This window comes from Malaclemys terrapin, chromosome 5, assembly GCF_027887155.1.
Source record: "Malaclemys terrapin pileata isolate rMalTer1 chromosome 5, rMalTer1.hap1, whole genome shotgun sequence".
In the NCBI taxonomy this organism is placed as follows: domain Eukaryota; kingdom Metazoa; phylum Chordata; order Testudines; family Emydidae; genus Malaclemys; species Malaclemys terrapin.
In genome coordinates this window covers 76,556,870-76,580,930 of record NC_071509.1, presented here as the reverse complement: position 1 = coordinate 76,580,930, position 24,061 = coordinate 76,556,870, and the positions used below count along the sequence as shown (strand labels likewise).

The window sequence follows — 24,061 nt, the reverse complement described above, 5'->3', positions numbered from 1 at the left end:
TTTAATTTATTTTACAGCATTTAAGCCATTTAGAAATTAGACAACTAAATTGGGTACCCAAGAGTCTTTTACAACCATTGTTGAAATCGTTTTACATTATTATAACAGCTAAAATATCAAGCTAAAATTCCATTGGGATCTGCAAATAAAATGACAGTACTACTTTGAAAGGAACAAAACTATTCTTCAGTAGAAACACTTAATACAAAACACTATCTGAAATATAAATTAAAAACATGCAATGAGAAAACAAACATTCTAGCAATAGAAATGATATCCAGAGGAAATTATTCTAGAAACAATTTTCACTATATTAAGTGCTCGTCTCTTCTGTGTATTTCTGTTCTGTTTGTAATTTATTTACCCATAAAAGATTGGCTTAGAATGATGCACAGCATGTCTTGCCTAAAGACAGAGTAAGTAAATGTGAATGTTTGGCTTAGGAGGATTTGACCCAGCACAGCAATTGACCAGGTCTACCACTGCCCACCTACCCTGGTCATAAATTTCACCTTATAAAAGATTTTCTTCAAGGATGTTGAAAAAAATATTGCATAAAATAATTATAGCTGGAGGGCTAGCAATAGCTATATTTAAAGCTGCCAAAGTTTTTCCATTCTAGCCCCCCATTTTCTGATGCTCATAAATTGCTGAAATATCAGGTTGACATTTTGCAGGCCTGGTCTCTGCCTGAGGTTTTTTTTTTTATTATATATTTGAAAATAATTTAAATAAAAATTTAGAGAAGAATTGACAGTTTCAGTAATATTGACAATTTTTCATGGTTTTGTATTTTATTAAAAAAGCAATTTTTGACAAATTTTTTGCTGTGAAAAATTTTGACCAGCTCTAAAATGTACATGAGAAGATTGCACAAAAACTGAATGTTAATATATTGCATCATGTAACAAATTGAATGCATGATGTAATTAAATGAATACATAGAAGTGGACAGAGGTAAAGTTGTACCTGCAACTTTAATTGTATCATCTTCTGGCTTTTGAGTACATAACTGTGCTACCTTAGTTTTATCTTATACATATTACATCCAAAATTGTTGTTAAAAGTATATTATTATGGTTGCACAGTCAAGCACTCAAAAGTTAGGAAATGCCTAAATTAAGATTTCCCATGCAATCTTAATTCATCCCCCTTGTGCTAAGGCACTATGATACAATCTCCAATTACTTGATCAGACACTACTTTTTTCCATGACTCTTTTCCTTCCTCATTTTTCCTGACTCAATTGTTGTTGAAGTTGGAAGGATATGTAGTGAATGAGAAAAGGGACTGTAGAAAGAGAAAGGATGGAATGTGAGAACTGTGTTTTTTCAGGGGCTCATAAATTGGCCATCTTTGGGTGGATTGTCACAGGGACAGCAAAGCACATACCCTTGACATCAGGCTGACCCCCCTACCAAATTTCAAGTCCCTGCTCCAAAACATAGAGACACTGGAGTTTCTCAACTAAAGGGTTGTAAGACTTTTTTTTAAAAAAAAAAACATGGACAAAACAATGTAATTTTCCATAATCTTGTTTTCAGAAACAGCTGAACAAAAAAAATATATCCAGCACTGGGCAAACAGCTGGCATGGAACATTTTAAGCCCCTATGGTTAAAATCTGGCAAAATTATTAGCAACTGAAAATAGGGTCTTTTAATAGAAACTGTCAGGCAACCTTAATAATAAGTGTCACCACCTGCTCTGCCTATAATTTAGAGATATAGATAGGTTGCAATAGGTTTGTATTTTTCCCTTCACATGCAGGGTAACAATTTTACCCTCATTAGGAAGAATAGCTGCTAATTTCTGCCCTCATTAGGGAGAACAGCGGTTATCCTAACCTGTCTTTCACTAATTATCTTTACACTTCAGTAGTTCGGAAAACAGGCCAATTTCATTCCTGCTTGTGCAGCAAACAACATATTCCACCATCCTGCATCAGTCTTGCATGCTTTATCTGAGCGATTGTACTACCATTGGTGAACAGTCCACTCTCAAGCAGTCCATCAACTGATCTGCGCAAAGTGTTCTGAAGGAGCTTTCTCCTGAGACAGATTAGGATTATGACTGAATCAATACATCTCTACCTACATTATCTTGAACCCAGCATTTGCAGGGTGGCATTGGCCACATGAACGACCCCCACAGAAAGGAGACTGCAGGCAGTTTGCGTCACCAGAACCCCAGAAATGGACTTTACATCACAAAAGATTCAGGATACATTTGGTACATTTATGTATAAAGCCATATCCACGTGCATAATTTTCTCATCAGGGATTTCTGGTGACAATGTAAACTCTAACATTGGTGACACCAGAATCCAAAGATGATATACTGTAGATTTAAAATAGGTTTGTCTTAAAAAGATCCCTTATCCACAAAATATCCACACCCATATTTTCCTATAAATTGCATCACTCATGGCTATATCTTAAAAAAGTGGCAGCTAAGGTCTGCACGTGAAATGTGGATGCAGTTTATAAAAGAAACAAGAGCAAAAAGACATGCAGTAACCCATTTTCTGCACTCATGTGGGAGTGTGGATACACCAATTAAATGCATTTTTGCAAGAATGTGGCCCTTACATTTGTATTTATTTGATCTTCCACATTCTTTCCTATATCTCAGTCTGGAAAAAAATAAATCAAGGTATTTCAGAGGATATTTTGCTCCATTGTATTTCATTTAACTACGTAGGGCCAAATTCTTCCCTCATTTACATCTCTGCAAGCCCATGGGGCATTAACAAAGCCTTTCTGAAGTTCTCAGGGTACATCTCACCACAGCCAGGGATGTGAATTGCAGCTCGTATAGATGTACCCATCCTAGCTTTAATTTAGCCAGCTTGCTAAAAATGGACGTGAGGATGTGGCAAGTGTGGGCTTCAGCGTGGACTGCACAAGCCTGCTGGACACCGGTGGGCACATAACTTACATTTGTAGCCCAAGCTGAAGCCTGTGCTAGTGTGTTCTCACTTCAATTTTAGTGAGCTACCTAGATTAAAACTAGCATGGGTATATGGTGACCATAGCAAGTGTGAAAAATCAGGACGGGGGTGTGAGGGTAATAGGCACCTATATAAGAAAAAGCCCCTAATATTGGGACCATCCCTACGAAATCGGGATATCTGGTCAACCTACACGGGTATGTCTATACGAGCTGCAAATCACACCTCTGGCTGCAGTGTAGACGTACCTTCAAAGACAGAAGAGAGGGCAGATACATTCTGTGCTGGCATGGTACATAAACCAGCCATGCTGCCAACTATAAGGAGCAGCTAAAGAGGTATATGAAGCTGCCTTCACGGGGCTGGATGGCTGTAAATGAGGCTAAATATGGGTGTTATGTTGTTACTTGACAACGTACATTAGGACCCATTACCTTGTCAGCATGCCACAGAAAGCAGCTCCTTTCTCTGTCTTGCTGGCCACCCCCACTGTAATTGCACCAGGCTGTACTTGCCTTTGTTCTGAAACAGGCACGAAGGCATTTGATGGAAGGATGCTTCTGCCCGTAGGGACTCCCAACAGAGTCCTGAAGGGGAATACGCACTATCCAAACTTTCAGATACTTCCTCTAGAACAGGGGTGGGCATGGAAATTGTATGGCAGGCCATGAATTCTCACAAAATTGGGAGTTGGGGTGCGGGAGGGGATGAGAGCTCTGGCTGGGGGTGTGGGCTCTGGGGTGGGGTCAGAAATGAGGAGTTCAGGGTGTGGGAGGGGGCTCCAGACTGGGACAAAGGGATGGGTACCAGGGCGGGGGAGGGGTGAGGGCTCCTGCTGGGGGTGTGGCTGCGGATGAGGCGTTGGGGTGCAGGAGGGTGCTCTGGGCTAGGACTGAGGGCTTTGGAGGGTGCGAGGGGGATCAGGGTTGGGGTGCAGGAGGGAATCAAGGGTGCAGGCTCTGGGTGGCGCTTACCTCAAGCAGCTCCCAGAAGCAGTGGCATGTCCCCCCTCCGGCTCCTATGAGGAGGCATGACCAAGCGGCTCTGCATGCTGCCTTGTCTGCAGGCGCCGCCCCGCAACTCCCATTGGCTGTGGTTCCTGGCCAATGGGAGCTGTGAGGGCAGTGCTTGGAGCAGTGTGCGGCGCTCCCTGTCTGCCCCTATGCATAGGAGCCAGAGACGGGACATGCTGCTGCTTCCAGGAGCCACGCGGAGTAGGGCAAGCCCCTGACCCTGCTCCCCGGCGGGAGCTCAAGGGCCAGATTAAAACATCTGGAGGGTCAGATGCGGCCCCTGGGCCGTAGTTTGCCCACCCCAGCTCTAGACGCAACCCCAGAGAATTGTGCCCTACATTCCTTTTCCAAACTTTTCACAGACCAGAAGAAAAGAACCTATCCATGTACCCACGCTTAGTGGACATAAAGCCACGCACCTACTGACAAGAAGATTACATTTGTCCCAGATTTCTTTTTTTATGAAGAGAGACTTAAATAGGCAGGCACAATCTGGCCCTAAAGTGCAAGGTGTATCCCACCTCAGCAGGGATTAACCCAGTGCGAGGATGAGCCTCCAGTGGAAAAGAGGCTCCTGTGCCATCCCTTCTGCTGCTGGAAGGGGGCATGGCCAGAGGAAAGGCACTGTTCCACACTAATCCATGGTGGTTTGGGACTCCTGGAGCCATTAGCATCCAGCATAATTTACTGAGCAACCCTCAGTAAGTGGGCAGAGACGGACCAGCTCCATGCACAGCTGTAACGGATCCATGCATTGCTCTACGTACAGTTTGGCAGTCTTGAAAAGTCCATTATAAAAATTTCAGTCATCCAGTCGGATGTGTCAATACCATGTGTCTTAGGTAATCAATCACACACCACAAACAGCAAATGATTGAAAATTTAGACTGTGAACAACCCACAGCAAATAATTAACACATTTATAAGAATCAAACCCAGCTCAGATAATTTGTCAACAGGAAAAAAGAGTTAAATTTGCTGAACAAATTATTCTCTCTGGATAGTTCATCCAGCAATAGACAACAACATATTGAGTTTCTCCCTCCTTCATTTGGCAGACTTGCCTTCTGATCACACACACTCTTTTTCTTTCTATTCCAGTTTTTCAGTACAAAATAATCTAAATGACAAATTGGTCTTCCTCTCCCTCTAAACCTAGTGTGAATGAAGCACATTAATTCTGCATACTGAATGTAATCAATTTGTATACCTCTGCTCTGTCATTCCTGCCCTTCCATTATGCCATATAGTCAGCTGTCTCTACCTGAATACAGAAAAACACCTTTTGAAAATGTTGTACCACACTAACATAATTTCATAATGGTTCTGGTAAGATGCTCTCTTGATTTCTCAAAACGTGATCAGAATAAAGAAGAGAGTCAAGAGCAAAATGTACTAGGGAATGCAGGCTCTGAACGATTTATTTTGTCTACAATACTTCTATTAATCTTCTTTCATTATAACTGATGAACAGTTTAATCATGTAAATAGTTACGACTCATTTCTATCCCAATGCACTGCCAGTGACACTCAAAATTGCAGTGCAAAACAAGACCTCATAACACCCCAAAATTTAGGATTAAGGAACCAAACCCACAATTTTAATAATATAAATTGCAATATACACATCAGCCAATAGCCTCTACATCTCTGTTAATCAGAGATAAATGCTGAAAGCAACAACTTGATGACCTATTCAAGAGATGCAACCCTTGATTCCTCAATTATAGTTTTATATCAGGGTCACTGGTGGAGTTCCCCGTACCAGTGCGTAATAAGGCTTTCCCTACTATATTCTCACACTGTCTGTGCCCCTGGCAAAACCTGTGCCAAAATTTTGGGAAAGGAGGCTCAGAGCTTGTCTACACTTAGGGCATGGCTACACTTGCAGATGTAGAGTGCTTTGAGTTAAACCAGCCTTCGTAGAGTGCAGTAGGGAAAAGCACTGCAGTCTGTCCACACTGACAGCATGAAGCGCATTGGTGTGGCCACATTTGCGGCACTTGCAGTGGCATTGGGAGCGGTGCATTATGGGTAGCTATCCCATCATGCAAGTGACTGCAATATGCTTTTCAAATGGGGTGGAGTGTGACAGGGAGTGTGTTGTGTGTATGTGGGGGGAGAGAGAGTCGGTTTTGGGGGGGCTAAGAGCATGTCAGCATGCTGTATTGTAAGTTCAGACAGCAGCAGACCCCCCACCCCCCGCCTCTCTCTCTCTCACACACAGCATTCCACACTAATGGTTGCTTTGTCTCAGAGCAGATAAGCAGCCGGCTGTCAAAAATGGAGCTTTCAAAGGGCATATTCACATTCCTGCTGCGATTCAAAACAAAAACAAGAGTGGCCACTTGACTTAAGGGGATTATGGGACATTTCCGGAGGCAAATCAGAGCGCAGTATCGCAACACCTTGTTCACACTGGTGCCGCGGCGCTCCAGCGGGGGCACAGCAAACATTCCACTCACTGTAGCCACGGAGTCAGAGCGTTCTACGTGCCTTGCCAGTGTGGACGGGTAGAGAGCTAGGGTGTCCTTTATTGCGCTGTAACTCGCAAGTGTAGCCAAGCCCTTAAAATGCTACAGCAGCGCAGCTGCACCGCTGCAATTGTAGTGCTTTAGTATAGACACTACCTACACAGACGGGAGGGCTTCCCCCATCGGTGTAGGTAATCCACCTCCCTGAGCTGGATCCACCTCCTTCCGTCAATCTAGAGCTGTCTACACTGGGGTTAGGTAGGTTTAGCTACAACTCTCAGGGTTGCATATTTTCATAGCTACACATATGGTCCTAGCATAGACCAGGCCTCCAACAACCATAATTCCACCATGCAGGGGACATTTATCTAACAAGCTGCAACATCTACATGTCTTATAAAAAACACTGCTTCTTCATTGCACCACACTTTTGTTACTCTGGGTACTAGCCTGAGCTGTGATCACTCTTCCAGTAAATACCATATTTCTTTTAGAGAGCTGTTACAAACAGGTGAGCCCTGCAAGAAACTCTAAATGAAAGGAAAAAAGATATGGAGAAACAGAAGTCTATTCACAGTTAAGATTGCTACCAAGTTTCCATTTTAAATCTGATGTTGCCCCCTGCTGCCATAAAATCCATCAGAAGAAGTCCCATCCACCTCAAGCTTGGGTAGCTTTTTTCTAGAAAGTTTGAAGTAATTTGGATAAGCAATTAATTTATTATAACCCCCACCTCCCCCCAAAAAACTCTGTTAAACTTAGTTCCAACAGCCTTCTAACTTTTTGCTATTTCCCAGTAAAACTGGAAAGAAGAAGAGGACTACCTAGTTTACTGGACTCTCCCAGATGAGATTTGTACCCATTACTAAAACTTAGTTTCTTAAAGTCTAATTTTAACAGTTATTAACTTTTTTACTTTGGAATGTTGCTATGGATGCTCGCTTCAGTGAACTTAGTATAGTGTGTCAAAGGATTGCTGACCTAAGCTTTTATTACAAAAGGAAGTAAGGGCTTTCTTTTTCAAAGTGATTCTCTGTTACAGTAAGGACAGATCAGGCAGCATAAAGCAGTCTTAATGTGGGTGGAAACAGCCCTTAGATTATCTCTCCTTTATACTGGGATCATCATTTTGTTAGCAACTGACAAACGTGCAAGATTTGCCAGCAGACTTGACAAAATATACTTAAGATACTTTCATTTTGAATACTCCTGAGATCTAAGCAAACTATATTTTCTTAATCAATGATGTTCAAGTTCAGAAGTTAAGGCCAAAGTCTCAGATAGTGTAAATTAGCCTTGCTCCATTGAAATAAAGGGCTCTGTATTGATTGACACTAAGCATCTAGGTTTTAATGTTAATATCCTCATGTGAAGGTTAATAGCTGCAGAAATAAATATATCTCTAGCTCTACAGTTCGTCTCAAGACTAATCTTAGAAGGACTCTGTTTTCCCAAGCTGCTTCTCAATTTTTAGACTTTTTCCCTTTGGATCCCAACCTGATGAGTATTAAGTGATTAAAGTTCAGTACCAATAAGACACATGTTAATTTTATACACAACAGATACATGATTATAACACTTGATTTCACATAGTGAAATCATGATTTCAGGAATTTTATGATTTCATAATTACATTTTCATGTACCCTATGTAATATAATTTACATGATGTTTAAATTACTTATGTCAGTGGTTGAATACAATAATGCCTCATCTCATTTCTTTTGAAGTATTTATAATATAGTCCAGAAAGAGTGATTAAAAAAAAAAAGAAATCAGATCAACTTAATACATTCACCAAAACTTTTCTACTAAAGAGCTGATTTTATTAAAGTGATGTTTGAAGTGGATTATGCAGATTTCATTACCAATCCTCCCATCTAAACCTCCCTTTCTAATGATCGCTAAGCATCTCTTTCTCTTCCATTCACTCCCTATTAACTCTCAATTATCTGAACATATTTGTTTCCACTCAAGAAGTTTAGAAAAATCAGGATTCTACTGTGCATGTAGATAATTTTTGTTACGGTGATGCATCCTGTCTTATTTAAATGTGTTTTTAAAAGCAATGCATATTTTCAACCAATTACAGTTTAGTATTATAGAAACTGTAGAATTGATCCAGTCCTTTCAACTGCAAAAACCTTTGGGATAAAAAACAGAACCACAGTGTAAATCAAAAATCCCTCCATGCTCCTTTCATATCACAACCAACAGTCTTCCAGAAGTGTCTCATCTATTGATTCTGAATTAATACCATTTCTAACTAGCACTTCTTCATAATTCCAATGTTAAAATTCCAGGGATGAGATATTCACCCTGGTCCCAGCCCCTTTACACCAGGCACAAGGGCTGTAGTGATGTAAAGGAACCCTAACAGCCCCATTTCCGCTAGGGGGAGGAGTCCCTTGGCACCGGCACTGAGCTGCAGGGCTGCCCTCCAATGATCTTGCATGGGTAAACCCTAGCATAAAGGTGTGTTGGGGGGAGATTCCAGACAGTGCTGTGGCCCATAAGGCACCCCAGGGGGGGCCCACCCCAGGGTTGTTTGAGTAACACTGGGGACCTATCCAGGCCATGGAGCTACCCTCAACAGTGATTTAAACTGAGTTTTAAACTATCCCGCCCATGATTTCACCCTCCCCTTTAGGAATAATATAGAACCCAAGTCAAAGCCCACTGAAGTCACTGAGAATTCTAAGGCTTGGAATTTTACAGTACTTGCTGAGGTAGCCACCACATCACAGGTACAGCAACCACTCCCACAGCCAATTAATATACTGCAAAGGGATGGCTCTTCTTGTATCCCCACCCATTCTGTTAGGAGCATGTCGGAGACAAAACTTGTAGGCCTAATACTGTACATACATACATCCTTCCACCAGCAGCTCAAATACTGCATGAGGAAGAGAGGTAAGCTTGTGCATATAAGCAAGTCCCGCATTTCTCCTTGCCATTACCTGCCTGCCCAGCCATCTTGGAATTTGAACAGGGAGGGACCCCCCCTGTGATGCTGTATGATTTAAACATGACCATTTATCTCATTAATATTGCCTCTCTTGGACAATTGCAATACATCTTGTTCGAAGTATATCTTGTAAAGTGTCAATGGAAAAGTTATGATTTGCTGAGTACGATTATCTTGTTTATAGCATGTATCATTTTTGTATCTGAAGTTGAAAATATTGACTATATACCTGTATTTCAAACGCATTTGCTCCTCAGGTAACCCCCACCAGGTAGTTTATATCCAGTCTAGCCAGCACATTGTGAATGGACCAACCATTAAAGGACACAGATATAGAAGCAGCTTGTCCCCATCCCATTAGCCAAAATATGAGTAATGGCTACTCCTATGAGTCATCAAAGCATGCAAGGACATGTGACTTTCTCATGTGACCCTGGACTTCATCTTGTGCCTGTAATTTTCCACAAACTAAGAATAAGAGCATCCTCCCCACATGGGTGATGATATAAAAGACCCTGGAACCATCTCCATTTTGCCTCTTTCCTGCTCTGATCTCTGGACTATGAACTTCCACTAAAAGGAGCATTCCAACCAATGGACTGAGGACCTTCCAATCTCTTGGAAGTTGAGACTTTACAAGCCAGTAGTTTATTCCAACATTGCTACAAACCTGATTCAAGAAGTTTGCAATGAATATCTATGTATGTAGGTATGTATATAATTTCTTTGATCAATTTTAACTCTCTCCTCCTTCTTTTCTCTTATAAATAAACTTCTAGATATTAGATAATAAAGGATTGGCAACAGCGTGATTATTGGGTAAGATCTGAGTTATATATGGACCCGGCTAAATGGCTGCTCTTTTGAGATTAGAAGGACCCTTTGTTGGATACATTGGTTTTAAATAACAACACATCATAAATCTAGTTTCTGGGTGGTGAAACAAGGGCTGGAATGCCTAAGGAGACTGCAGTTTGGACTTCTTGTTAACCAGTGTGGTGAGACAGAAGTTTACTTTTGTTTCTGGCTTGGCATATCTAACAATAGAATAACCACCAGTTTGGCGTGAGCTTCAGCAATTTGTCCTGAATTTGGTATCCTCAGCTGTCAACCACTAGGGCACGGTGACACCCCCATACAATGCAGAGATCCACTTCCCTGACCTAACCCCTTGCCCCAGCTAAAAGAGACCACCTCTCATGAGGGGAAGCTTGTTCGACCTCAAGACGCTAAAGTGTCCAATCCCTGACCAGCCACCCAGTCTTACACTGCAGTAAACATGCATCACTGACTTATGTGGAAATTTGGAGGGAGCTCCTTATTAATATGTTGGCAGCACTTTACTCACTCTGAATACGACACATACATGGGTAGAGTGTATGCCCTATATGCCAGGATATGCAGTGCAGAAGAGTGTGACTATATGAGCACATACAACAACCCCAAAGTGAATATTTCATTCCTTTTTTTATTCCTGAAAGAAACATTTGAATCTATGGAAAGAAACTACAAATCAGCTGTTGACTAAATAGCTAAATAGCTTGTACCACAGTACCTAGTAAGATTCTTTCAGCTGAATCAGTATTATCGCATAATAAATCTTCTCCCTTCTGTGGAGCTGTAGGCAAATTTAAAAAGTAAAATAACTTAGTAGCAATGAAAAATTAGCATGATTTTGATTTTGTAGCATCCTTCCTAGATGTGCAATCTTCCATAGGTGATACATCTAGAACAGTGGTCTCCAAACTTTTTTGATTGCGCACCCCTATCAATAAACAAAATTTGAGCATGCACCCCCTGCCACGCCGCAGGGCCAGCTCTACCATTTTGCCACCCCCAGCAACAACAACAAAAAAACCGAACTGCCGAAGCAAAAAAAAAAAAGCTGCTCCTCCTACTGCGCACTCTGAAGGATCCTCTTGCACACCCCCTGGTGTGCACGCACCCCACTTTGGAGACCACTGATCTAGAATGACTGCAAGAAATACAGCACTTTCCCTGAGAGTGAGGAAAGGGTGGCCTTATGTCTCTCTTAACATGGCAGCATTTTAAAAGAAGAGGGCAGATTCTCAGCTGTGCCACATTTACACTCCATAGAGCTGAGCAGAGTGACAGGGAAAGGAGGTGCCATGGATCCAATTATGTAGGCTGTAGCAGTCACACACAGACACTGCAGAGCTGCCTAGGTCTCAGGTGGAATGCGATATACTCTGCCCCACCCCTTCCTTGTTCCTCCTGATGTCAGGGGAATCTTTGGCTACTCCTTTAGGGTAGCTTTCCACCTGCATTTGTGTGCTCCCTCAGCAATTCCAATCTGGCAAAGTCAGGGCTGAGACTCTGTTCAAGCATTTATCTAATTTTAAACATGCCTGTGATGCTTTCTTTTGTGATTTTAATCACTCAGTCTTATTTTGGGTTGCATGTGTCTGTGTGTATTTTCAGAGTGAATACTGAAGCTAGGTACATGGGTCAAGCAGGTATTAGATGTTGCTGAATATTAACAGGGAGTTTTTTAATAAACTAGAAAGGAATTGTGTATGCAGCAAAATTACAGTAGTGGAGATTTCTTACTAATATGTCGTACAATAAGAAAACGTGCTTCCCTTATTTTTATAATCAAACCAGGACAAAACACTTGGATTCAACTAAGGCAGTTACACGTTCCAACCTTGGCCATAACTAATGGAATCAGGATAGAGTGGAAACACAGGAAGCTACCAGTTTCTATCCCATCCATATCTAATACTAGCACAGCTACAGTGCCACCACAATGAAGAGTCAACAAGATGGGACAAAGAGCCAGGTAGAGAGATTTGCCAGCTTCTGATAAGGGTGCCTGATCCTTTCATATACCTACTCCATGTTCATGTTTACCATGAGATCAAGTAGGGCACACCCCTCTCTAAGCTGGGCACCCCTTTTTCACTACACTTGAGCCTGGGCCAGAGTTTTATGTGAACCTTCAAAAGTTTCACTTCCAGCCTCAAGCCAGGAAATTTTACACTGCTGTAAAAGCAACTATGACGGTTGAACCTTAAAGGGTCCTCCTATTTCCCTCTCTGTAATATCCTCCTATCTCCTAGTTTCTGACCCTACCTAATGTACCACACATTTATTTTGGTGCATAAACACTGTAGTGAAAGTACACTTGAGAAACACATAAGATGATAAAGGAAATTTAATCTAACAGTTCCTAGGCCTCCTTCTCGCCCTACATGACCTTCTTTCTCCTCCTTTCCTGCAAGCCCCAGGGTGAGCAAAATGTGGATTAGGTAGCAGCCATAGCCCTACAGATAGAGGATTCCCAGGACAGTCATAGTAAAGCTGGGTGGGTGGACAGAAAAGCAATAAAGAGAAAAATGGAGTCCATGCTTGCATCTGAAAACACAATTTGAGTTCATGGGTTGGGGCAGCAACTAGGCCCTGTCTACCTGAAAAAGTTACACTTGTTTCATTTAAATCATTTTTTAAAATTGATTTAGTTAAATCCGGGCAAGCCCTTGTGTGGACATATTTATTTTGGGTAAAGAGAGAATTATATTCAGTTCATAACTGAATTTTCTTATTCTATATTTGTACAGTACCTAGCACATAGACCCTCAATATATGTTCAGGTTTCAAAGTGCTACTGTAATATAAATAAATAAATAATAATAATAATTTATTGCAGTAGTAGGCAGGGCCCCAAGCATCGATCAGGACCAAAACACAAAACAAAATGATGGGCCCGGCTCCCAAGATCTCACAATGTATGTACACAATGAGACACAACAGGCAGATACAACAAACAAATGAAAAAGGGAGCTATGTTGTGGCTTCCCATTGAAGGATGTACAGCACATGATCCACTAATAATTATATCTTACATATAGTAATCTGAAGGAGCACACTGTCTATACTTCCACTGCCTGACAATTTTCTTAACCAGGACCATAGGAGCTTACTGCCAGACACAAAGTACACTGTATCACGCCATGTAGTTTCACCACACACATTCATTTCCTCATTCTACTTCTGTTTACATTTTCATACCAATTCTTCCCAAAAAGAAGATTGCAACGTTTCCAGTCACTGTACCAACATATTAGGTCTGATTCTCATTTACAGTAAGGCCCACTGCCAGGGGACTCACTGGAAGTGAGAAAAAGGCCCAGCATATTTTTTTTAAAGAAATACTAACTTTAATGCCGGATTCTCCCCTATAACTTCCTTTTCAATTTACTGATGAATTGATTTACTCAAGTTCACTCAGTTTTAAAGGGGTCAGTAAGCTGAAGAGTGTTTTTACCCACAATCCTGTGATCTTTCAGATCCACTGAAACACTGCCATGTACTGATTTAATGTTGTGATGTTGGTCTGAAATCCTTCCTTTTAATAGTTTCCTCAGGCACAACTTCTCTGCTTAGCTGGACAACTTGTTGATGTTACTTTATCTTAATTCTAATTCCTTTTAATATATTTTTTCCTTCAAATATTGAATTTATTATTATTCCATGCACTTCCAAGGGTCTGTCACTGTGAATGGTGCCAGACTGACAGCCCTGGAAACCAAAGACCTCTATTAATTCACATAACACATCATGGATAGCAGCTGCACAAACTTCCCCACACTACCTGCCAGCATACCTCCATCCTAACCTGGAAGGTAGTTCACTATTCATGCTGATACAACCCTTAATGTATGTGCCAACCCTGCCAAAGGAATGCCAGCTATAAGGATGTCATGTATAATATGCACTGACTTGAGACCAAGAACTCACTTCATGTAGGTCAATGAACAGTCCCAGAGAGTAACACATTTCAATCACTACAGACCAGAGATGGATTTGAACTGGTCATATAAGAATGAAAGCCTCTGTATCCCATTAGTATTGAGCTATCTGATCTTCCCATTCAATCTCTGATTCTCATGCCGGAGTGCACAGTGTCTCAAACTTGGTAGGACAAATCATCATGTAGGAGGTGGGAATCTAATTCTGTGCTACTAGTGTTGTTAAATGAGTTAGGTGTCCTATCTTTAGAAATCTTCCTTTATCAACTATTTTGTGCTATGAATCACAGTCCCTAACATAGGGTTACCATACGTCCGGATTTTCCCGGACATGTCCGGCTTTTTGGGCTCCAAATCCCCGTCCGGGGGGAAATCCCAAAAAGCCGGACATGTCCGGGAAAATCGGACATGCGGTCGGCGGCTCGGGTGCCGGGCCAGGGGCTCGGGGGCTCAGCCGGCGGTGCTCGGGGGGGCCCGGTGCCGGGCCGGGGGCTCGGGGGGCCTGGCCGGCAGTGCCGGGCCGGGGGCTCGGCCGGTGGTGCTCGGGGGGGCCCGGGGCCGGGCCGGGGGGCTCGGCCGGCGGCTCGGGTGCCGGGCCGGGGGCTCGGCCGGCGGTGCTCGGGGGGGCCGGGTGCCGGGCCGGGGGCTCGGGGGGGCCCGGGGCCGGGGGGCTCGGCCGGCGATGCTCGGGGGGGCCCGGGGCCGGGGGGCTCGGCCGGCGGTGCTCGGGGTGGCCGGGTGCCGGGCCGGGGGCTCGGCTGGCGGTGCTCGGGTGCCGGGCTGGGGGCTCGGCCGGCGGTGCTCGGGGGGGCCCGGGGCCGGGCCGGGGGGCTCGGCCGGCGACTCGGGTGCCGGGCCGGGGGCTCGGCCGGCGGTGCTCGGGGGGGCCCGGTGCCGGGCCCGGCCGGGGACTCGGGTGCCGGGTCGGGGGCTCGGCCGGCGGTGCCGGGCCGGGCCGGGGGCTCGGGGGCCGGGCCGGGGGCTCGGGGGACGGGCTGGGGACCTGCGGTGCCGGGGGTGGGCCGCGCCTCCTCCCCCCCCCCACACACCCCCCCTTACCTGCTTCAGGCTTCCCGCGACTCAAATGTTCGCGGGAAGCAGGGGAGGGGGCGGAGACTTTGGGGAGGGGGCGGGGTTGGGTCGGGGGCTCGGCCGGCGGTGCCGGGCCGGGCCGGGGGCTCGGGGGACGGGCTGGGGACCTGCGGTGCCGGGGGTGGGCTGCGCCTCCTCCCCCCCCACACACACCCCCCTTACCTGCTTCAGGCTTCCCGCGACTCAAATGTTCGCGGGAAGCAGGGGAGGGGGCGGAGACTTTGGGGAGGGGGCGGGGTTGGGGCGGGCGTGGGGGCGGGGCTGGGGCCCCTTTAAAGTGTCCTCCTTTCGGAGGCACTAAATATGGTAACCCTACCTAACAGATAGCTACTGAGCAGTAGTTATAAAAAAAAAAAAAAAAAGATCCAAATGACAGCAAGAATCAGGTAAAAGGCACATGTATAATTCATGGCAATAATCAATTCCTTTTGGTAATATCCAATCTTTCTTATTAGAGACTAACCTGCATACTTCTAAATCATCAGACCAGTCATCATATAAAACAGGAAGTTTCTGAACTGCATCAGTCACATTGGGCGCTGCCCCAACAGGTTCTCCATTTTCTGGAACTATCAGAGTATCACTGCCAGAGCCTCTCTCTGTAAAACCTTCCTCGGCCACTTTATTTTGTCTAAGGTGAGATGAAGACTGCAGCTCTTGGGGGTAGCTTCTGCCCTTGTTTTTTCCACATTTTCTTGAATAATTCCTCGCCTCCAGAGAGGACACTGAAGACAGCGAAAGGCAAGATTCTTTACATCTTGAAACCCTTCTCCTCCGGTGATTTAAAGTGTGGTTATCAGAATCAGACACCTCTTTTTTCTTTTCCCCTGTTGTCCCCAGAGTGACAAGTTCAATGGCATTGTTATTTGGAGATCCATCTGTGTTACTGCAAGATCTATTGCTCCTTCTCCCTCTCCTGGGCTTTTTAACCTTTTCTCTGGCTCTCCTTCTAGCCTGAGCCCACTGATTCTCATCTGAGGATGATGAATCAGATGTTTCCTTGTGCAAAGCATTGCATCTGGAGCTTGCAACCATTGGGTACAATCTGCAGTCCTTCTCTTTTCTTTGCTTTTCTGTATGCTCAACATTGTCACCAGTCTCTTTCCTCCGCCTACACCTTCGTTTCACTTGTTTCTTACCAGACTCCCTACTAGCAGGGGTCAGCACCATGACAGGTGTTGCATGTTCAAACTCATCTTCTGACACATCATGCAAGGTGGTAGATCTAAACAAAGCAGCAGCAAAGGAAAGGGATGGAAAATGGTAAAGAGAGCAAAAAAAAAATGAAAATAGAAATGAGTTGATTTAATAGAAAATATGAGACTGAAAAGGAAACATGACAAAAACAAGAGCTCAAAAGAAAACCCAGAAGTATGTAATTCATGAATAATGCCAGGCAGAAGCAAGAGCTTATAGCTTATTAGCGAAAGAAAACAACTAATGTTTGACAGACAGATTTAAATGACTGATTCAGCACCTACCTACAGATGTCCTGAGTAGAAGGGCATACAGACAACCGTGACTGACTCCTAGGAGCTGTTCCTGTTGTAGGACTGCTTGCCTGTTGAAAAAAGTTAGACAATTTGGAATCTTTGCTCATGAAATACATTGCAGATATTTTACTGCTTTGCCACATGATTAAAAAGTTTAAACAACTGTTGCAGTTGTGCATCGTCTTCTGTTGCAAGCACACAAGTTCGCAAAATACAGGAAGAGTGAACAGAAGTAAAACCTTTTTGAGGAACTAAATGTGACTGAAGGGCTGCAGCTCTCATTTGCCCTTGGATATTTTTTTGTTTCAGGAAGAGGCTTTCATCAGCTGAGATTTCATTTTAGTTCTGATCTACTGTACGTGTTTGATGGGAAAGAACGTTGTTTTCTATTTCAAGCAGGCAAATAAGTATGACGATCCTTGTCAGAATTAAATAAAACACATTGACATTATTCTGAGTCAGGATGAGCACAGAGGCTCAGCTGGCAAACTTGCGAGGCACGGAGTGACCAAGCATCATGCATATTAAAGCATTTTTTAAAAAGGTTTCCAAGGCAATCAAATCATCTACCGGAGTTGAATGAATGTGAAATTGATGAGCCTGAGAAAGTCCAAAGTTCAGGCTGCAACTCTACAGAGCCTATCACATTCTCCAAACAGCAGGAGAGAGAAATTCAATACACATCTACTGTACACAATTCCCTTCCTAAGGTTGTCACTGCAATTTGCAAAGCGCATCCAGTGAGAAACATGTTTTGATGGTGCTGACAAGAAACAATTTTGGTCTGCTTGATAGTTTATTGGTAGGGTAGCTGTGGGGGATCCAAATGTAGGTCCTGAGAGATTCCTGTTTACCAGGGACTAGATTGTGGAGGCAGCACGCTTGCTTCTATAGGGAGAGAGAGACAAAGTAGCTGAAGTATCTGAACCCTCCCCATGGCTGATATGTGCACTATGATATGGGATGCATCCCTGTGAGGTGCTGAGAACCTTCAATTCAGTGGGAGCCAGAGTATCATGAATGCTAAACATGAAGGAAACGTGTCCAAGACAATCAGACCACATACAGGAGAAGAATGAATATTAAATAGGGGCTGAGAATGCAAAGGATCAGACACCAAAATTTAATGCTGATAAATCATAGGCCCTAGTTAAGGCAAATATTATATAGACCACTATCAAACTGACTCCTGCTTTACTTTGCACAGGGGAGGATGTCAATTTTTATTTTGATCAGGTGTGAATTTTGTAATGAAAATAAGGAATTAATAGCCCAAGCTAAACATTGTTGATAGAGGCATCAAGAGCTTTCTGCCACTGCAGCTTAATCCTGACCCATAACATCCATAACGTTTAAGGTCTGAGTCTGTCTCGAGCAGAACCACCACTGTGTTATGATGATTTTTAATATGGACTCAACTGAGACTTGGGAGCCAAGGTAGGATTTGAAGCAAAGTCTGCATGAGTGAGGGATTCAGTCATTAAAAAAAATGAAACCTTAGGAATAAAAAAGTGAACTTGATAATGGTGTGATGTGAGAAAGCATGCATGTTAAAATTGCTTTTGTATGGATTAAGTCCCTTCTGTCTGTTATAAAACTCAGGTGTGATGTGTCATTAGGCAGATGTGGCACATTAAAGTGTCTGCCACTGAATGAAAAAAACAGTCATCAATGGAGATAACATTTTATGTTCCTTTGTCTCTCTATATAAACAAACATCTCAATTCAACAATTTTGAAGGAGAAAAGGCAGAGTCAATTACATCTAGGGAAAGAGGATGTTAGAAACAGCTGGTGTGTGTGCGCTGTGGAATATATTCTTCCTTATCTCAACATCTGTGATAAGCCTTGTTAAGTGATAGATAACTCATGTCTCAGGCAGTTTGCGTGACTACTTACTACAGCACTGACACTGAGGAAGAAAATGCAGGGGTCAGTGTCTGACCAAACAGCTGGACTGTGCACCAGCAAATGCATAGTGGATAAGGGCATGAGAACACTCCATCCAGGCCGCAGAGCAGCCAAGGAGTTGCTGTCTCGCGATTGCTCCAACCCAGCTTATGGGGCCTTACACAGGCTCCCTGCAGGTAGGACAGAAAAGAGATTCCACGTAGCAGTGGATCCTCTGCTCTTGGTACTACTGGACCCACCCATGCTCTATACCTGCTAAGCTCTATGGCATGGACACACCTTGCCTGTTCCTCTGGGTGGGTGGATGGATGGTGGAAAGTGGTGAAGTATTGTCAGAAAAAATTAAGGACAGTTCTTACACTTGAACAATTACCTTTCCATATGTGTTTAGCTGTAAAGAGCTGTGTCCTTTGGTGAAACAAACACAAGTTGTACCAGACAGAATCAGACCACTGTTCAACTAGCACAACATCCTAAGTTAACTTTAGAGTGAAATTCACCCAATATTCACCCAGAAGGTTTAGGTGGGACTTAAATAACGCACAGACCTTGTGCAGTCCTTCTACACAAGGGAGAATTTGGTTTTGAGTTAATTTAGCTCTTTCTCTGTACATCAGTTGAAATTCACAGGGAGACTGTGAATTATATTATTTTGTTCCATATTGGCAACTATCTGGATTTTTTTTCCTAACAAATTTCAGCTGGTGGATCAGTCACAAACTGTTCTCTGCAACAAATTCTTCATGATTCACTAGTTGGGTGGTGTGACTGATGACCTGGCACCATGTGCCACTGTTTCTGTTACCTGTTTGATTGACCTAACCTTTATAAATTAATTTTGCTTTTATCCAAAATAAATTTAATTTAAAAACAAAGCCAATTGTATGTTGTGATCGAACAAATCCCAGGATCTAATTGCTTTCTGCGAACCTTTGTAAGGGGAACTTCAGTCACATAAATGTTTGTAAAACGTGAATAAAAATGGGTGACTCTCAATGTGGTTGAAGCAAAATTATATTTAGAAATGAGCAAAATGTTTGTCAAGAATTGGCCTAATTCTGGACTAGTCCAAGGTGTATTTTGAGGAAGGATATCCCACATGTTTTGAGCACTAGCCTGGTACTTGGGAGACACTAGTTAAATTCCCTTCTCTACCATAGGCTTCCTTTGTCAACAGACAAGTCAATTTTTGCCTCAGGTTCCTATCCATAAAATGGAGATAAAAATACTTCCCTATTAGAGCCTGTTATGAGATTTCTGAGGAAATGGCATTGTCATCAGAAAATGCTCATTCATCTAAAACTAAATGTTTTCAAACAAAACATCAGTGGAAACACAGTCCAGGGACACTAGGGCTTCCACACTTCCTGCTGTGAGGAGAAGAGCCAGGAAGCCCTGGGACTCTCAGCTCAAGATGGGTCTCTACACTGCCCATTCAACCTGGGCTCTGACTCAGGTTTGAGCCCAAGCCCCTCTTCTGTCCACTCACAAATCAGTCAGTGAGGCTTAGGTCAGTGAGAACTCAGGACTTGGATCGCAGGACCTTGCTAGTGGCAGGGCCGTCCCTATGGGGGTGCAGGGTTCAGGACATAGGTGCCGAGTTTCTATCTGCCAGGGGGTGCTCCCCCCCAGCTCTGCCCAGGCCCTGCCCCCACTCCACCCCTTCCCCCAAGGCCCCACCCCCGCCCCAACTCTTCCCACCCCACCTCCAGATGCTGCGAAACAGCTGATTAGCGGTAGGTGCTAGGAGGGAGTGGGAGGTGCTGATCGGCGGGGCCTGCTGGCGGGCAGGAGGCACTGGGGGGAGGGGGAGGTTGGTAGGGGTGCTCCTTCCTGCCCCCCGCTCCTCTCACTTCCCTGCTCGCCTCCTCGCGAAGCACGAGGCCCAGGGCAGTTGCCCCAATTTGCGGTACCCTAGGGATTCTGGCTAGTGGACTGGTCCACTGTGACTTAGGTCCAAGCTCTGTCATTTTGCACTGTGGATGGAAGTCAAGCTGCAGAACTCAGTCCGAAGGTCTGCATAGTACAGTGGGAACACATTTGCATGGCTGACACACAGGCTTGGAAACACGGAGTCCACAAGCCCGGGTCTCACAGATTCAGGTTTATAATTCAGTGCACATATACCCTCAGAATATTGTCTCTGTGGAAGCCCTTAATTGGCTTCAATGTTATTAGAGACACAAGATGGAAGAGATATTTTTTATTAGACCAACTTCTGTTGGTGAGAGAGACAAGCTTTTGAGCCACATGGAGCTCTTCTTTAGGTCTGGGAAAGCTGGGTGAAATCTTTTGAGTTAAAACTTTACTGAGACTGACAAATGGGAACACACCCTTCAATTAATATTAACTGTAAAGATAAGTTAATCACAATCTCTCACCTAAGGCAAAAGGTATTTGTGAACTCACCCAGGAGTTCTGGACTGTGTGGGTTGATTTCTCCCCCCACCCTCGCCCCCCGAGTATTGTTTTGGGGAAGGGGTTGGGAGAAGGAGAAGAGAGACCCAGCCCAGACAACCTGAAGAAATCCAAGCAGAACCCTGTAAACATAGCATGAGTGTGACCCTTGGAGAAGCTAGAGAGACAGCTTTTGGGTCTGGTGCTGGCTAAAGAGGCTTGGGGCTGTCAGGTAAGAAACTGCTCCTTTTGCCTTTGCAGAAGCAGGATTTTGTAAACTCTAAACAAGATTGCATCAAAGAACATCCTAGATTCCATAATTAATTTCTACTCCCAACTGGAACATCCCCAGGACTCTGAATTTTGACTAGCCATTCAGGTCAAAAAGGGACAGCATTATGTTTCCCATTCACTCAGATGATTAAAGAAGATTTTGAGTCTGATTCATAGTGAGGTTCACTTTCTATTTCTCATAGATTGGCAAAATGGTGTTTTTTGGTTTCCAGCACTAGAGGGGAATGTTCAAACCTTGCCAAAACTGTCTTAATTGAATTAAAAAACAAACAAAAAAAAAACAACAAAATAAAACCTGGAAACATTTTCATGTCCATTACAGTGAAACATGACCCATATGCAGGCATAAGGGCTATGAATCACCTAAACCCTCAAAATACAGCTTAAGTAGGATTTTAAGTGGTGCACATGCCTTATACAGATCTTCTCCTCAGGAGAAATTTCATTCAGTAATTTCCCCACAATTTTTAAGAGAAACACAAATTTCAGGTTTAAACTAAACAGTGTTTCTTTAATATCCAAATCCCAAACTTAAGTGGTGTGTGAGGCTCTAAAACTGAAAGACAGTGTTCTTAACATTTGTTTTGATTTATTTATTATTACCTCTTTTCAACCCAAATGGCAAGTCAAAGTCTGGGGTCCTGTAGGTGTTCCAGTTGGGAGCAGAAATTGAGGATAATCAGGTATTTCTTTGATGCAGTTTTGTTTGTTTACAAATAACAACATACAAAAGTCTGTGACTCTGAATTCAGAAGGAATCAAATAGCAGAAAACAGCTTCTTTTGCTCATAGCACCAACAACACTCTTTTCAGCCTGCATCCCTCTGCCCTCCCTCTCTGTAGATTTCTTCCAGAGTCAGCTGCTCTTTCAGCCTCTCTCTGGTTATATCTGTTCTTTTGTGTGACCTCAATTTCTGTGTGATCTTTTTTCCATCTCTACCCCAAACAATTCTCAGCCAAATGTTCCTGGACAGGTTCACAAAAACATTTTCTGTTAGGTTTGGCTTATGCTTTAACTATGTTAATGGAACTGAGAGTTCACAGCTACCAAACTTAATAAGGTTTTAACTCAACCATAGAAAGTTTCACCCAGCCCACTCAGGTTGAGGTGTACCTTGGGCCCTGGAGCCTGCAAGCTGTACCTTACTTAAGCCAATGGGGTTCTGCATAGGTGCAGGAGTTCATCTGTGCAAAGCTGCTTGCAGAATAAAAGCCCTTAGCTTGCAAGTAATCCCACTGAGATCGTACAAAGTAAAGTGCTACTCCTTGTCAGGATGGTAAAATCAGATTTTAAGTTTTGTATCAAGAAGCTAAATTTTTATGAAGAAATTCACACAGTTACAGTAACAGAATCATGCAGTTAAATTAATTGTTTATGGGCCCCCTCTAAACTGAAAGCATGATAACTTGCATGCATTTTTCTAATACAATCTCAATCAAGATAATGAATCCTTAAGGGAAAATGTACACAACAGCCACTTGGCACACTATGATTATGTTGAAGTTACTGTATTCATTGAATGGGGACAAGATTGATACTAAGATCTCTATTTCATTTGGCGTGTAGAATAATGAATTCTTGTAAAGAGTGTATTCCTTTAATAGATGTTTATTTCAGACAGCTTCATTGTACGGTGCATTCAAATGTGGAAACTAAACCAGAGGCCAGCTGCACTAATTTTATCATAGCAAATTATATCGAGTAGCATAATTAAAGGCAGTAATTCAAAATTAAGTTGTCTGACAACCCATTTATAAGCAAGGCAACTCATTTCTCTATGACATGAAGGCTCCGAATGTGCTGAAGGGACAGTGCCAACTCCAGCTGATTAGGTTTGGCATTTCAAAAATTACTGTTAGAAATCATTCTCTAGTCACCACTTTCTCATGTCTTAACCAGTTTAGATTAATTCTTCTTCAAAAGGAGGCAATTCAATTAACAGAGATGACAGGATGTTTTAGTCATAATTATTTTCAACGAGCACTGATGATGCACTTTACAAACAGAATAATTGTAAATAGTACACATTCAGGACAACAAAAAAGCAGGCTGGACCATCATATGACTGCAGAAAACCCTCTAATATCAAGCATCTCTCTCTGCTTTAAAGGGCCTCCAGTAAACTACTATCTTCTGGTAAAGACAAAATATTCATGGTAGCAAGATAGTAGTGGAAATAATGTATCATTATTGCTGGAACCCTAAGAACCCGCCCATCAGCTTTCAAATTGTTTCTAGGTCTTTGGTTTGTACACTACAGACTTGTAAAGCTTCCCAGAAAATGTGTGTCTTCTGTAACTCAGCTGTACTCTTGACAAATTATTTCTGAAATATTGCACATTTAAGTTCAAGAATTTAAGTCAAAAGCATGAAGCAAACTTCCTTCTGAATTGGAAAAAAGGAACTTTGAAGTGACCTTATGGAAATGTTAAGTAAAGACACATGGTTTCACACTTGCAAAGCATTCAGAACTGAATGGGTAACATGTTTCAGATAAATAGTTCATTTGCCCAAAAAATGCAGTTTCAATTGACTCAAAACTATTTGTGAATTTGACCCAATAGTTTCAGCTGGGAAAAGATTTGTGTATGTGTAGTTTGAATCCCCATTCTAGACCAGAGTGTTAAACTAAGATTTCCTAGTGCCAGATAAGTGACTAACCAGGAAGCTATAAACTATATTGCAATCAGGGCCTG

The 24,061-nt window shown here is 43.1% G+C and overlaps 1 protein-coding gene across 3 annotated transcripts in view; it reads right to left on the bottom strand.

Annotated features, from left to right (window-relative positions):
- MARCHF1 (membrane associated ring-CH-type finger 1) overlaps window positions 1-24,061 on the bottom strand; it is a 234,781-nt gene that overhangs the window by 43,800 nt on the left and 166,920 nt on the right. The window contains exons 4-5 of one of the 3 annotated variants that reach the window (XM_054030754.1): window positions 16,752-16,831; window positions 15,734-16,495 (exon numbers count right to left, since the gene is read on the bottom strand). In XM_054030754.1, the coding sequence (XP_053886729.1) occupies window positions 15,734-16,495; window positions 16,752-16,831 (842 nt within the window). Of the gene's footprint in view, window positions 1-15,733; window positions 16,496-16,751; window positions 16,943-24,061 lie in introns of those variants that run through there. The other 2 variants (XM_054030751.1, XM_054030753.1) reach the window with 2 other exon arrangements.